Source organism: Erigeron canadensis, chromosome 6 (assembly GCF_010389155.1).
Source record: "Erigeron canadensis isolate Cc75 chromosome 6, C_canadensis_v1, whole genome shotgun sequence".
Taxonomy (NCBI): domain Eukaryota; kingdom Viridiplantae; phylum Streptophyta; class Magnoliopsida; order Asterales; family Asteraceae; genus Erigeron; species Erigeron canadensis.
Window position 1 is genome coordinate 40,782,141 of NC_057766.1, and position 17,192 is coordinate 40,799,332.

The following is a 17,192-nucleotide window of genomic DNA, read 5'->3' on the forward strand; positions in this document are numbered from 1 at the left end:
TTAATTCTTTTATTATTACCAAATGAATCATTCCAATTTTCTTTTTTCTCCTCATTCCTTTTCTATTCTTTGTTCTGATTTCATTCTCTACCATTCACATACCAAACACCCGATTGTAGCCGTACTGATAGATCCAAACAAAAATCTGATGCAATTCCGAACGCTCCTTTAACATGAAATGTTATTACTTGTTTGAAAGTTCACTTTTAAGGACCGAAGACTCGAGTAACTAAAGGAAAGAATCCCACCTTAAATGATTAAAACTTACCATCATCTAGGATAAAAAATTAAATAAAAAGAGACTGCCAGAACAATAATCTAATCGGTACCTCTAATAAGAAGCTAAAAGAAATTAGACCTAAAATACCCCCTTTTTGTTCCCTCCCCAAATAATGAATCATCAACCAACCAATAGTTTTGTTCACAGCTTGGTTCGCTTTGGTTCGCAAACGCATTAAAAGCTGTTAAAATATAAGATACAACACTTGGTCGCAACATTGCCACTCAAGCACAGATATTATGCTTGGTGGGTGAGGTCTTTGTGAGTATAGACTACCCCTTTATCATTATCCACCACTTGCCCACTCCCTCTAGCAATCCTGAAATAACCAAGTATTATTGTAAATGAAGCAAGGCACTGATACTAAGATATATGATCGTCAAAGTAAATGATAATCATCAAACATGAACGTACCACCGTGTTGTAAGCAATCCTTCAACACCTACTGGACCACGGGCATGGATTCTGCTAGTACTTATACCAACCTGTTGTGTGATCCAACCATTAGTGTGTATCATCAACTAACAATGGAGAGAATTTATGTTATGCCGGAAGATAAAGTTATAAAACGGTACCTCTGCGCCAAGACCAAAGCGAAATCCGTCACTAAATCTTGTGCTTGCATTGTGAAATACAGCGGCACTGCAAATGGAACCAACCAAAGGAGGTTAGTAGTGCATTAATAACAATATTAGTCTGATACATTATAGTCATTCAATTTCCCAGTTGTTCAATTTCATTATTCAGAATCACATGAACCTGTCAACTTGACGTAGAAAGATGTCTGCAGTTTCACGGTCTTGTGTAACAATACAATCAGTATGTGCACTGTAAATAAATCAGCCTTCATAAAGCTCCATAAGGATAAATAGTCATTAAGTACAAAAAGAAAATCAACTTGAGAAGATTGCTTGCCTTCCATGCGCGTGAATATGATCAATGGCAGCATACACATCATCCACAATTTCAATGGTACAAGTCATTGAACCATACTCATGATGAAACGAAGGTGCTGCAGGAAGATTAAGCACGGAGCTTGCTTTTGGACCACCATTTATGCTAACACCTGAAATAAATACATTTATAAAATGTTCAGATCCATTACATCAGCGTCCACTGAACACACACAGCAGAGGAATAAAGAGCTTTCTTGAAAGCATGTCCTTTACATCTCAACTCTTCAGTTCCAGTGTATGAAAAACAGTTAGATGAATGTGTGCCATAAAGCTTATAGGAAAAAAAACTTCTGAATGTATGAGGAGCTTCATACCTTTAGTTTGAAGTTCAATGAGAAGCTCATTAACACCATCATTCTCTATCAGATCCTTATGAACAAGAAGCGTTTCCTGGTTGTAAACAGCAATCAGCTAGTTGCTCAAAAAGGAAAGTATTTTCACAACTTTTAATAAGGATATTTACCATCGCATTACAGGCTGCAGGATAATCTGTTTTTGCATCCAGCACTATACTCTTTGCCATTTCCATATCAGCAGATTTGTCCACATATACATGACAAATTCCATCTGGAAGTTATAGTCAAGGATTCTTTACATCATCCTACCTTTGTGAAACAGTCGACCTATTTAATATGTATCAAATCGACTAGACCATCTTACCAGCATGACCTAGAACAGGAATTTTTGTAGAAGACTTGATTTGGGAGACAAGCTTATTGCTACCTCTTGGGATCACAAGATCAATAACATCATCAAGCTGCAATAGAAATATAATTGCATATTACCAAGAATTATCATGGAATAGGGGAGAGCTATTTACAATCCAGCTTCATATACACCGAACCTTTAGCAACTCAGGAATCTCATCTCTAGAAGTCACAAGTCCAATAAGTCCTCCACCAACAACTTCTGGTATGGCTGAGGTAATAACCTAATGTGTTTGTGGAATGATGAAAAATATTAAGTCAATAAATGGAACAATGCAAAAAAGTAAATAAACATATACTGGTCAATTTACTACTAAAAGAAAAGAAGAGAAGACCTTGTGCAAGATTGCATTGGATCGTCTTGCTTCCTTTCCCCCTTTCAATAAAAGCCCGTTCCCAGTTCGTATAGCCAATGATGCTATCTGTTTACATTGCGAGAAGATCCAAAACTTGCATAAAAATGATATTCTAGTTGCGAATGAAAATACGTGTAGATATATATAAAACTTAACACATTTTAGGTAATGTCATGTATATACCTGCACTAGTGCCTCAGGCCGAGACTCGAAGATAACAAGAAGAACACCCAAGGGAGAAGATGTTTTGTCCAAGATTAATCCATCTGAAAGCTGAAAGTAATAATAGTTATTAGAGAGGAGAAACAACAAAAAAAAATTTCAAATATATCTGTTATAGTAACTATCAAATTGTCAATTCCTTACCTCTGTTCTCTTCAATACTTGTCCAATCGGCTCCTCCATATTTGCAAGCACACGTATAGCTTTTGCAAGAGCGGAGACCTATAAAATAGGATAAACTGCTTGAGATGTGTGAAAGATGAAATAAAAAGCAATTATAAGAATTATCATGCGCATGACTTACCTTCCCAGGCTTGAGAGCCAATCGGGAGATTAATGATGTTTCATATCCAGCATCTTTGGCAGTAGCCACATCAGCTTCATTTTCATGTACAATCACTTTCTCATTTGCTTCAAGGGCGTCAGCTATATCAAGTAATATCTTACTCCTTTCTTTCACAGACATGGCCTACATAATTTAATCTATCAGCACCTCAAGATTCGGGTGGTCAACATGAGTAGACACAAAATTCGGGTGGTCAACATGATTGGACATTTGGACCCATCACTAATGATACCTGAAGGTGTCTGGAACTTTCTCTCGCAGCTACTGCCATGTCACGTGCATTTAACTCTCCAGTTGAGACCCATGTATGAGCATCCTGATGGAAGAGTGTACCAATACGCTCTCCTTGGAGAACTTTAATGATATTGTCCCCAGTGAACCCGCTTCAAATAATTTTGTAAAGGCATCACATGTTAATGATGGAAACAATAAGAAAACGGAACATAACATAAAAAATATGAGCATATGCACACCTGGTTATAACAACAGGGATGCCAGCCTGCGAAGCATAAACAGCAGCTTTAACTTTAGCAGTCATTCCACCTCTTCCTAGCCTTGACTTATCACCAAAAGTAATAGTGTTCTCGAGCTTTTCTTTAATGTATGTATAAATTAGCTTTGACTGAGGATCACTGGGAGGACCACTATAGAGACCATCTACATCACTTAATAGCACAAGGAGGTCCGCTTTAAGCTCCAAAGCTAACAAAGCAGCCAAGCTGTCATTATCCCAGAATATACCAGAAGAATCCTATGATACACATCATTAGGATAAAACACTATTATGCTTGGTGGCAACCAATGAATATACTATAGAAAAGAAAATGGAAAAATTAATGCTTTCTTCATTTCTGGAAACAAATGGAAAAATACGAAAACATTAGAAATGATAAGGAAAATATACCTCATATGGAGCTCGGCGAGTACTAACAGCATCATTTTCATTAAATACGGGAATAACTTTATAAGACAATAGTGAGTCCACTGTCTCAGTAAGTTGTTTCCTAAAGTCCGGACTCCTAAAGTCATTATCAGTTACAAGAAGCTGTGCTGATGTCACATCCAACTACAATCAAGATTGCTTTTCAGTATTGCATTTTAAACGTATAGTATGTTAAAATTAAAAGGTATATTATGATAAGTAAATGAACCAAGACAAAAGCATAAAAAATGCGTAACAATTGAACCTGACTAAATAATGTGTCATAAAGTGCCATGAGACCATTTTGTCCGACGGCTGCACAAGCCTTACCATCAAGCTCAACTTGAGGCTTCTGGAGGTCAGCAAAACTTCAACAAATAAACATTCATGAGTTATCAATACATACACCAAATGAAAACCATGGAGTACGGGTACTACAAACAGATTTAGAGATCCAAAAAACTTTCCCCGATCAATTAGCACACACTTCTATTCTATCACTGTGTTGTAATTCCAATATTCTAAAAGTCCATAATTATTAATTAGCTTATCAACTGATGTTTAAATATCCAACATATTCACTTGCTCACAGTAACAACTTAAGGCTTTATACAACAGAAAAAACAATGACGTGCATCAGTCAAGATATGTAAAACTTGTTTTCCAAAAGATTATGAGCAAAAGAAATTTAATGTTAGCCAAAATTCATGTAGCATTAATGTCTACGTTGCAGATGTGCAGCCATATCATGTAATTACCTGCTGTGTACTAGTTTTCTGTATCTAAGCCGCTGCCGCCCAGCCCCAACAGCACCTGATGAAACCAAGATAACCTCAAATCCTTCAGAATTTAGTATTTGAATCTGCATTTATGAATGAAAATTGCAAGAAGTATCAAATACATGATGTATGATTTTATAAAATAGAGGAAACAACAATAAAAAGCAGAAAAGAAAATAACCAAACATAAAAGGAAGGCGTCATGAAGTTACTCGATTAGTAGAAGACTGATTTTCCAAAATAAATTACCTGCTCACAAAGAGCTCCTAGTCTTCCGAGTGCAAGTCTTCCATCATCCCGGGTGACAACAGCCGTCCCAACCTTTAAATAAAGAAGATATGAGTTTTGTATTTACAAAATCTATAAACATTTTGTGTCTCAATGCTATACTTATCCCATTCAAAGATTGTATTGGCAGATAAGAAATTATATTCCATAAAGATTTACATGAAATAAACTTGAATGACAAATTCAGTAGTTTTTGTGCACGACTATGCAATACAGAAATGCATGTTTTGTTCCCTTTTTCATAATGGCATATGTATTCTAGTTGTCCATAAATCCTGCACAAAGAAAGTACTCAATATCCGGAGCGTATAGCATGACAATAAATGTAGACGTACTGTATGCATAATTTACTTTAACGATCACCTCAACCATCAAAATTAGATCATTTGTCTCTTAAATGACCTTTCGTTATAATTAAGAACAAATCCGGAAATACACGCACACGTGGGAGCTTACCATAAAATGTATTAGGTTCAGAACGATAAATACCATTACTCGTTTCGTTACAACACATATGTATCATGTTTATACAGGGCACGACGACAAACTGAAATTTGATAAATTCATTCATACTTCTTTTAATAAGTATAAAGAATTAAAGAGTAATGCTATATTCTCCGACCCATCCTTCAATAAACTCCCCTCAAATACGGAGTAGTAATCAGTAATCATTATTCATTATTGTTGTAGAGATTAATTCCATTTTAACAAGTACAAATAAAAATGTGATAAGATTTGATTACATACACAGTACAGCAATAGTACTCTGTTGTTAATATGGGAAAAGGAAAACTTAGAAAGACAAATTCACAAAATGAAATTAAGGAATCAAAACATCACGAAAAACATCAAACAATCCAAACAACAATTTCTTTAAAAATCAAACAGGATAAACAATTGGATAGGATATAAGAGAAAAAAATAACCTTGATAACGATGCGCTTAACATCTTTAAGAAATCCACGAGTTGGATCGATCGCAGCCATTGTGTGTGAAAACAGAGAGATGAGGAAACTCGTAACTGGTAGGGTTTAATCGATCTATTGTTTTTACTGCTTCGTGGCTGTGTATATGTAACGCTGCTGTATGTATGTATAGTTATATTGAAATAATCATCCACAAGACACACACACACAGAATGTATATAAACAGCTAGTCAAGGGCTTTGGGAGGTTGGGGGAAGCTGGTTTCGACGTATACTTATGCTGAGATAGATAGGGTGACTATGATAGGGTGTGCTTGACACATATGTCGATGTCAATTGTCGTGTTTTTCAGATCGTGACACGTTTTCTTGTTTTGTTTTTCATTGGAAATGATCAGAGAACGTTGTACTTTTGTATGGGACTATGTAACACCGGATCATGGCCTTTTCTACAATAGGATTGTTCTTTCTTTCGATTTAGACTATCCGGAGCAAAGCGTTATATATCATTTTTTTCGTCCCAGAACACTTAGAACATTGCTCCGAGGGGCGTTCTGGAGAGAGAATGGGTGTGAGCGTAAGTTTTTAGACGGGTACAACAATAGTATAGTATATAGCAGCAATAGTGAGATTGTGGGTCCATAAAGGAATCCTTTACCCTCTCTCTGTAACGCCTTACTCCAACAATTATTTAAGAAATGACCCTTGTTGACTGGACTGTCATGTGTCGTGAGATGCCTATAGGAGGGGCTTTAAAGGAAAGTCTTGCTCCGGATAGTCTTAGGTTAAATAAATCAAAATGTAAGTATGGACGAAATATTATAATGTATACGAATTATTAAAACTTTTATTGTATGCACGAGCTTAATAAAAATGTTTTAATCAAGTAACATGATATATGAGCTGACACATTGAAGTTTTGATTGATCTATCATAGTTGGTTACGTGATTTAAACAATTTTATTAAGTTCGTGCATACAGTAGAGGTTCTGAAACTTCATACACACTATAACATTTCGTCTTTAGTTACTTATATTTTGGTGCACTTAACCCTTCAATTTATTATAAAAATAATAAATATATCACACAAATTGATAGAGGAAGTATAACCTTAATAGCATATTGTACACATATGTAATTTATAGTTATGGTGATAACCGATGAGAGCATCACTGCATTAGGTATGGCTCAAATATATAGAACCATCTAGAACGCCACATCAGCTTACATAATTTCATCAGTTTTAAGTCGTTATGGATGCAAAACCATGCAGAACACAAAACATTATTTTTTTATTTTTAATTTAATTTTATAAACAACACCAAATATTTTAAACTATTTTTTTTTTAACAGTCTATATATAAAAAGACATTAATAATCATAAAACTACATAAATAACTAGAAAATATATTAATAACTAAAAAACTACACTAATAATTAAAAGAATACATCAAATAATTAATTCGTTTTTCTATATATTTTTTATATATTTTTTTCTCAGTTTTAATAGTCCTATAATTTGTTTCTTGTTTTGTACAATAATGAACAAACTGAAGTTACCATAACATAAATATAAATATTTTAAAATATAAAGATATTTGATATAATAAACATATCTAATCACATATTCACATCACTGCTATCCTATATTTACAACCATTCACTCACAACTCAAAAATAAAAACATAAAAAGGTGGATCTTCTTTTACTCTTCATCATCATCATCACATAAATATTTCTTTTCAATTTTAAAGAAATGGTCATCAGAAAAACTATCACGTTGCACCAGATAATCGAACTCCATGTCCCCATGGTTTTGCAGCCCCGATGGTTATAAGAAACGGTTCTTTTTTTTTTAATAATTTGTTATCAATCAACAGATGTTGATTTTGTTTTACCGACATATCATTTTGTGATCCTTTTATGCTATAAACTTGGAAAGTTGAAAGAAAGGGATGATATGAACAAAAGCAAGCCATGACAAAATATCGAAGATAAACTTTTGTTTTAATAAATAAAATAATGATTATACAAAGAAAGGTAAACATGTCGACCATCGGCAAAGACATCAAGAATCTTGATGAAATATCCGGCGCCGAAATGGAAGAGAATGGGAACATGCTCGGCGCCGACTGCCAAGTAATCAATCGGGGTGGGGTATTCCTTCCATACGTGATGTTCTGACAACCTAACTTGTACCAGAATTTTCAAATCACAGTTTATAACCAAGCTTATCATTTTTCAACTCACATCTTTCAATTCATATTTTATTTCAACCCACTTTGCATTTATTTAATTATTAAATAAATAAGATATGAAGAATCCACAATTGCATATGTTTAATTTGTCTTTAGACCCACATGGTCACTTTTTCTTCTTTTGCAACCTATACCTAACTCACGTGGAATGCGACGGTGATACTAAATTGGTTGGGTACGCCACACACTCCAAAGTCCAACTCATGTCCATTGTCATCACCCTAGAAGGTTTTCTTCTTACAATAAAAAAAAGCTTAAAATATTCTATTTGTCTCGTTTTAAATGTTCAATTTAATTTTTATTTTCAATTTTAATCATAAATATTATTTAATATGTGTTATATGGTTTATTCATTTGGGACAACATACTTCTTACACCAATTCATATTTTAAACCATTATACATTATGAAGTAATTTATTTATACATGTTGTATATGACAATAAATATATTGTAAGTTCATCACTAATAATTTATTTGTAACACTGGATTTTTAAACATAATTTTAAGCTTAACAAATTAGTCAAAGGTATCTTAAATGCCCCTAGGCTCTTGATGTTTGGCATTTAACTATTACGAGTATCTATTAATGTTGATTTATTAGCACAAACATTAATAAGATTAAAAAAATGAATAACTATTTATAACAATAAACTTTTAGACATACTTTTAAGCTTTACCAAATTGGTTAAATGCATGTTAAAGGAAAATGCATCTAGGCTCATGATGTTTAGTATTTTAAAATTAGTTATCGTATTGTTTGTAACGCCGTATAGTATATTTAATTTAATTAGTTTCATAGGAAGCCTCTGATTGTCGTGAATAAGGACTTCATGCATGGAATGTATATGACCCATGGAATGTAATAATGTTAACGCCATATGACACTCATATCATATTTACTAATAATTCATTACTTTTATTTTGTTAATGCAGAAGGTCAAAATATTCCTTAATTAGTTAATGTATGTGATGCAAAAACAAAATAATATGTTGTAGGCACATATGTATATTGGCTTTGGAATGCCGATACAAGAACACGATGTGACTGTTTAGTTATGTCAAACGAATTCCTGACACCATGGCTTAGATATCTCAAGAAAGACCATACACCAATTCATTAACTTCATAAACTAATCTATCTGTTTAATTTGTTTGCTCGGAATCAAGGGGTAGGAGGCTAGCTAGAACAATTTGCATATCCATTTGTATGCAATACCAGAGACCTATAACTTAAGAAGATGTGTGAAAGATTAAAGAAAAAGCAACAATAAGGAAAATCATGCGCATGATTTACCTCCGCGCGCAGGCTTGAGAGCCAAGCGGGGAATAAATGATGTTTCATATCCAGCATCTTTGGCAGTTACCACATCAGCTTCATTTTCATGTACAGTCATTTTCTCATTTGCTTCCACGTCATCAACTCTATCAAGTGAGTACTATTTTACTCCTTTCTTTCACAGACATGGCCTACATATATAATTAAAATGTATCAATATCTCATGATTCAGGTGGTCAACATGAATAGACACAAATATCTGGAGGTCAACATGATTAGACCATTACTAATGATACCTGAAGGCGTCGAGAACTTTCTCTCGCAGCTAGCTACTGCCATGTCACGAGCATTTAACTCTCCAGTTGAGACCCATGTATGAGCATCCTGATGGAAGAGTGTACCATCAATACGCTCTCCTTGGAGAACTTAATTTGACGATATGATGTTGTCCCCAACAAACCCGCTTCAAGTATATATTTTTTGTAAAGACATCACATGTTAACGGTAGAAGCAATAAGAAAACGGAACATATAATAAAAACTAAGAGCACATGCACACCTAGTTATAACAACAGGGATGCCATTCTGCGAAGCATAAACAACAGCATTAACTTTAGCCGTCATTCCACCTCTTCCTAGCCTTGACCTGATTGTGTGATTATTTCCCCGACCATTAGGCCACATTTTAATGCATAATTGAGTTTATATATGTGAACTTTCGGTATTTAATGAGATTTACTATTATTACAGGTGGAGTTTACAAGACACAAGACGGCAAGACGAGGCTAAAATGTGCAACACATAATATGGACTAGTAATTATAAATGCAAAAGTGTGGTGGTACTCGGTCATGTTCAGCCGCAAAGGAAGAAAAGGAGAACTAATGGTGCGTTTGGTTCACAGAATGTTTTGGGAAGGAATGGAATCTGTCAAAGAAATTGGAATCTGAATAAATGGAATTTGACGGAATGTTTTTAATTTTTTGAAGATTCAAGTGAGGGGTGGAATGCAATTCCTTCCCCCATCCCCAAGGAATGGAGATTTCATCAAATCATGAAATGTTTACATTTCAACGGAATGTGATTCCTCAATCTTTAACTAACCAAACGCGTTAAGGAATGTAATTCAATTCCAATTCCATCAGATTCCATCAAATTCTGTTAACCAAACACGATCTAAGGTTCTTTGGCCCATGTGTCTCGTGAGCCCAACAACTAAGAGGAGCAGGGGCCCAGCAGAGAAAAGAACTAGTGGGCAGCCCATTTGGGCCTGGCCTTGAGTGAGCCCAAAGAAAAGAAAAAGAGGCCGAAGCCCTTTGGTCGGTTTTGAAGGTCGGCGAGAACAACATCAACAACTAAATATATTTTGGAAGTTGCTCAATATTAATGATCCTAGCAATATAATTAATAGTAGGTCAATACTTATTAGGAGGTTTTTGGTTTTGCTTTTGGTTGCTCAATCATAATTAGCTTAGGATAATCAATACTAGGTTAAATTATTTACAAGGAGTTGTTTCGTTGGTGTTGTTCTCGGCCGAAGAAAAGAAGGAAGCAGCAACAGCTAGTCGATTTCATCAACGACAGCATCCCTCGACATCTTTGTTTGATCTTCTATTACTCTTTTATTTTTATTATTATTGCATGTTAGTATATTTATTTAGAAGACTTATTTTATTTGACAATTACTATTATTTAACTGTAGAGTATTTGTCTCTTTGAAGATCTCCATCACTTTTTGGCTCTTGTCGTCAAATTCCTTTATGTTTTTCCTTATCTTAAGATACACTCAAGTTATCCGAGTACTCGTAAAACATAGTGCAAGTAGTTTATTCTCAAACTCTGTATAAGTCTTAATTAACTTTAAATCTTTAATCACACGTTACATATGAGGCGTTTCATTGATTTTGCACAGAAGGTCTATAATCCAAATCAAGTTATTGGTCGTTAGTTCGGCGGTTCAAAAAAAAAAAAAAGGTTATTGGTCGTTAGTTCAATCATGTCCGAAACAATAAAATTTCACATATCTTCATTTAAATGGACTGGACTGGTTACCAAAAACTACCATGATCCTGAATCACGATCTCAATGGTTGTACCCTTAGGGGCAAGGGTGTACCAAAAACAAATTGACTTTTTGGCAAGTTTTTGGCTAATCAAAATGCACCACGTATTTTTTCCAAAAACTAGCCAAAACACAAGGTGTAGTGTAACAAAACTTGTCAATTCTTGCCAAAATGCCAATGCCGGAAAAAGTTATTCTCGGAAAATAAATAAAAAAGTGATTGTTTTTAATAAAAAATGATACTTGGGCTCAGGAATTTGGGAAGTCGGAGACGCCATGGCTGCCAACCCGAAGGTTCACCCCGCCAAGATACGCCCCGGATCATCCGAGTCCCATTTTTACGAACATTTTGTATCATCGCCCATTTAATATAACACCGGCAACGTAACTGTTCAAAGATATCATCATCAGCTAAAACTACTTTTTCCGGCTACCTATTGCTTTAATGGAGCAAAATACAGCAACACCGCCAAGGAAAAATTCTGCAACGCTACCGCTAAGTTAACACTACCATGCTAATCACGAGCATTCAACGGCAATGTAAAAAGATAAATCTACATATATAAGCATAAGCAGCAACAGCAGTTAACCTGAAAACCCAAGAAAAGGCTCGCCGGAAAACCGAAGCAACAGGAAACCCCAAATAGGAGTGACCGGAAAACCGAATTAACACCACCAAAAACCCCCAAAAGGGGTCACCGGATTACATGCAACCACGATCTGACCAGAAGCCCCATAAAAGAGATCACCGGAAAACCGATTAAACCAGAAACCCCAAAAAAGGGGTCGCAGGAAAACCAATTAAAAGTAGTCAAAGAGCTAATAATGTGTCAATTACACCCTTGCCAAAGCCAAACAACAATTTGGCCGTAAAAAAGTAAACGTTTCTGGCCGGCAACCACCGGAAACCCCACTGATCTCACCGGAAATATGGGTGATATAGTTAGGAGCATCGACAAGTTTTTCTGGCATGAATTCCGGCAATAGAAGCCAAAAAAACATAAAAATAGCCTCAAAATCGAAAATCCCCTAAAAGAATTTTTAGGTTTTCGGTGTAATCAAAGAACTTTGGCACAAGAACAAAAAAGAAAAAAAAAACAGTCATAAGGAACACTACCAACGTTCACAAGGATCGGCCAAAAGTGGCTGATATATATAGCCGATTAAACTTGTCAAAACTAGCCGATGCATGTGTTATAGACTTGCCAAAGAGCCGAAGCTAGCCAATCCATTTTACCAATAAAACTTGCCGACTACACCCTTGACCTTAAGTGTGATTTGAACCATGAAAAAGGTTTAATGTGAATGATCGAATTTTTGGAAGAATTGAAGTGGACATTATTGTTGTAAGGTCCACCCCGTATTGTGAAAACATCATAGATAATGAGGTATCAATCAAAATCCACAAAGAGATACGTGGTACATAGTACACTATTTACTTCAGTTCAAAACTTCAAATTATTTGTAGACACACCGATGTATTATTGGCGAAGGTACAATTCTGTCATAAAGGCACGGGACAACAAAGCGATATGAGCATTTGAGCTTACTTGTACATTTTACCTTTGCATTCTACTTGTATCATTTTCAAATCGACCTTTTGTTGAAGTGTGATCATTTTATTATAAATCGTATGTTCGGAAATAATTTAAGCCTACGGGGTCACACAAAATGACACGGTAACTTGATAATATTAATTGATATATTAAAGTAATATATTAACTAGTTTGATCACGAAATGATTAATTAAACATAATTAAAGGGTTAATTATATTTAATTGATTAAAGATAAGGATTAAAATATAAAAATCAAAAAATGGACTTGGACCTAAAGCCCAGGCAGGGGGACAGCAATATGGAGGCCTTTTTAAGCCTTTATGTTGCTTATTTTCCAAGATATGTTAACCCTAATTAAGCCCTATAAATAGAGGCTTAATTCTTGATTTTTCATATACTTTTTCACATAAGCAAATTCTCTCCTTTTTCTTCCTTGCTTTGAAGTGGCCGAAATTCCTTCTTCTTGAGGGGTTTCGACTTTGAAGTTGAAGGTTCAAGCAAAATGTTTGTTTGGTTTGTGATCGAGTACTAGGATACGTTGTTCGGGGTGTCTAGTGTGCGATCGTAGAGGGGTTTTGCTTTAAACCCTAAGCAATAATAATATCATTATTATTATTATTTTTATTGGAGCTTGCATAAGGTACATGACTCAATTCTAGTCTTTGTTAATTAATTTGATTGCATATATGTTTCGATTTCTTCCGTTGCGCTTACTCGTGATTATGTATGTTTATGTACTCATATTCTAACACCTTTTAATGGGCTTGTCTGGAGGTCTTTGGCAAACAATTTCCGACATGATCCAGCATGTATGGGTTGAAGATAAATGACTTGGGTCATAAATGGATCGACACAATTAAGACATGTAATGTATAAGTTGAGTTGAAGTTGACCTCAAAATCTCTTTGCCATCAACCCGTTTGAATGTGGATTCATTTAATCGAAAATCTCAACTTATAATTCTGATCATTTAGATCTTGATTTAGCCTGTGCTTTGACACAACTAAACTTTCTATTAAATGAGTTTGGTTTTGCCGTTCAAAAGAATAAAAATGGGGTTGGTTTTGAGGTAAATATTTGGACAAGATTATTAATTAATTTGGTTCGATTGTGTTTGATTGCCATCGGTCTTATATACACATTGTTCAAACTTCCATCTAATTTCTTTACCAATATATATTTTCATATCATGAAATTAAAGATAAAATCAAATTGAATCAGTTTCTTAGTACGTAGCTGCTTGTTCAAATATCAAACAAGCTATATATGTTATTTTAGTTGGGCCTTATATATATCATTCAAAGAGTACGTTGTTAAAGTAATTCACTCTCAATTGTGTCCGACTTCATTCATTAGGACTCAAAGTAATGTTACATACTTAGATTAGATGCGTAAAATATATATATATATATTGAAATCTGCATATATTATGTAGAATTAATTGATCATCCTAACCGATAACTCTTCCCTGTAAATGCTTTGAATCCTCCTACATCTTTTCCTTTCATATTGACTTGATCAACATTAGACTGATCATGTTTCACCCCCTCTTTCGCGGCTGGTTGTTCTCCATCAGCTTGCTTGGTTGTTTCTTCTATTTTAAGCTTCTTTAACGACTGATCAACAGTTAAGCTACATTTATCATCACTTTGCGATTGCTTTCCATCTAGTCGCCTCCCAACGCCTGGAAACAAAACCTTTTTATCTTGATCATCACGTCTAGGACCATTACTTCGATCTTCCTTGTCTGAACTTTTACGTTTAAGAGCGTTCACACTTTTCTTTACGGGCTCTTTATAATCCAACGGTTGTGCAAAGTCAACCTCGCAATCAGTATCAAGCATTGACACCGCGGGAGATGGCTTGGTCTCCAATATATCGATCATAAACTTATCCTCCCCATGGTTTACCACAATAGTGTCACCCTTTGTAAGACAAGCAAAATTCTTAAAAGTATTTTCGAGCAAAGATTTATGATCGAGAAGTGTAGTGAATTTAGTGGCATGTGGTTGTATCTTAATGTATGTTCCCTTTGGGAGCCATGTGTTTTTGATGTTTACCATATCAGCTGGTTGTAGTTTCATGTTGTTCATCATCCATGTGGGCAAGAAAACGGTCCCTTCAGCCGCGGTGAACTCAACCACCCCACAATGGGTGTGATCACCCGTGCGCGTGCTTTCCACACGGAACACCATGGGGTCATTAATAACGTCTTCGTCGTCGTCCTCCTCCTCGTGGGGAGTGAGTTGCTCCAGGGCGGATTGAGGCATGATGATTTTGTTTCCGGTTTCAAGATGGTCTTTGGCAATGTTGGAAAGTGGGTAAGTCAAGTAGTATTGGTCGAGATCGGTGGTGGGATACGAGGTCGTTGTTGCGTCGTCCATGCCGTCGTTCCAAGAAGCTATTATTAACGAGTAATTACGATAAACTTTATTACCTTAGTGCTAGACGCCAAGTGTTTAATTACGAGGGGGTTGTTACCGAACACTTGTTAATATTCGCAAATGGTTTTGTGAAGGGATAATAATACTTATAGAGGTAGATTCTTATTTTTAGAAACGAAGAATTGAATACGAATTGGTTTGGGAATAGGTTTCCATTTATTATATATCTTATGATTTTAATCTTTTGGGTTTTTGTAAATGACAATCTTATGAATTAGGATTAGGTTGTCATGCATAAACATATATAATGAATAAATAACTAAACCTCATGTTTTTTATTATTTAAAAAATTAAAATGTGAGAAAAAATTTACTCAATTTAAATTTGTAATAGCACAACCTTCACTTCCACCTAACTTAATTTTATCTTAATTTTAACATATACTATAAGACAGTTGAATTAATGACTTATTAACCAATCAAATCGCTTAATTTTATCAAATTAATTTTTGCTTATGTCATCATTTAGATTAACTATAAATCAGAAATTTGAATAATTATTATCCAAATATATTATTATATTAGTATTTATATTTATTTGTAAAAAAAGTCTCATTAATTTATACTTTTTTATTTTTTATCAATAATGTACACTTTTTAGCCCTAAATACTTAATTTATATTTATTTTTAGCCATCAACACTAGAGAAATTTTTTTTAAAAAATTACAAAAAGTATTTATATTTAAGTTTTTAAAGTTACAATTGTCACTCAAATCAAGAGTTCTAATTGTTATCAAAAAATATGAAAACAATCTTAATTGTTATCTAATTATCATAAGACATTGATTGAAAATAAACATATTTATGTTATGGGCCACATCATGATGAAACACATATACTTGAATGTCAAGTATAAAATCACAAGTATGTTTATATTTTACGAGTAATTCTTAATTCATTTGATAATAATAACACATTATGATTACATCTGGTTTCAAAAAATTATAAAATAGAGAAATTATTGTAGCACGTGCCTATGGTTATTGTAGTACGACAAACAATTCCATCAATATATCTCAGGTAATAATGATAGTGACGAACCTATGGTTATTGTACTACAACTTGCAAAGTATAACCCTTAGAACCATATTTTTTCAAAATTATAAGCTTTTATCAATTAAACATATTAAGATTTAATATTGATAATATCATAAACCCCGTGTCCAGTGTCGGACACGGGTCTAAAATCTAGTAAATATCTATATATAATAAAACAAGATTATTTTTAATTGATATTTTTAGAAAAATTTTTGATGTGACAAATCCATATTTCACCTTAAATTTTTTATTTATTTAATTATGATGTCATATATATAAATAAAATAGAAATAGCCCTTTACATATTTAATAAAAGCATTAATCATTTATTTAAAGAAAAAAAAAATTCTCTCTTATATAATATTATGTATATAAATAAAATAGAAATAGCTCTTTACATGTTTAATAAAAGCATTAATCATTTATTTAAAGAAAAAAAAATTCTCTCTTATATAATATTATAAACAAAATGTCTTTATTTATTTACTTAATGCGATAGTCATTTCTATTTTAAAATTTTTATTGTGTTAGTTGATTTATTAACTATATAATTATTGTGTTGGTTGAATTATTAGATTTATATCAAGTTATAATGTTTTAATAACAAACATTATATATATTTTTAATATATTTTATAATTTAAAATTTTAATTAATATATCCGGGTTAAACCCAAGTTGATTAACTAGTAGTATAGATAAAGCTAAAAGGGTGAACTTTTATAGGAAAAATATAGTTTTATACCGGTTATTTAACGCTCGTTAATCTTGTTAATAATAT

The 17,192-nt window shown here is 33.8% G+C and overlaps 2 protein-coding genes across 2 annotated transcripts; both read right to left on the bottom strand.

Moving 5' to 3' along the window:
• Positions 1 to 230: 230 nt before the first annotated feature.
• Positions 231 to 6,124, bottom strand: LOC122603212 (delta-1-pyrroline-5-carboxylate synthase-like). The gene is made up of 20 exons (XM_043775855.1): positions 5,783 to 6,124; positions 4,818 to 4,889; positions 4,548 to 4,651; positions 4,055 to 4,157; positions 3,772 to 3,933; positions 3,341 to 3,618; positions 3,100 to 3,250; positions 2,826 to 2,990; positions 2,666 to 2,743; positions 2,483 to 2,572; positions 2,279 to 2,365; positions 2,081 to 2,167; positions 1,897 to 1,993; positions 1,700 to 1,803; positions 1,551 to 1,626; positions 1,196 to 1,346; positions 1,040 to 1,108; positions 856 to 922; positions 695 to 765; positions 231 to 599 (listed from the first exon to the last, which is right to left on the bottom strand). The coding sequence occupies exons 1-20, from the start codon at positions 5,840 to 5,842 to the stop codon at positions 518 to 520; spliced, it is 2,154 nt and encodes a 717-aa protein (XP_043631790.1). The 5' UTR covers positions 5,843 to 6,124; the 3' UTR covers positions 231 to 517.
• Positions 6,125 to 14,376: 8,252 nt separating this feature from the next.
• Positions 14,377 to 15,315, bottom strand: LOC122604900 (ubiquitin fusion degradation protein 1 homolog). Its single transcript, XM_043777759.1, has one exon. The coding sequence runs from the start codon at positions 15,313 to 15,315 to the stop codon at positions 14,377 to 14,379; it is 939 nt and encodes a 312-aa protein (XP_043633694.1).
• Positions 15,316 to 17,192: the final 1,877 nt, after the last annotated feature.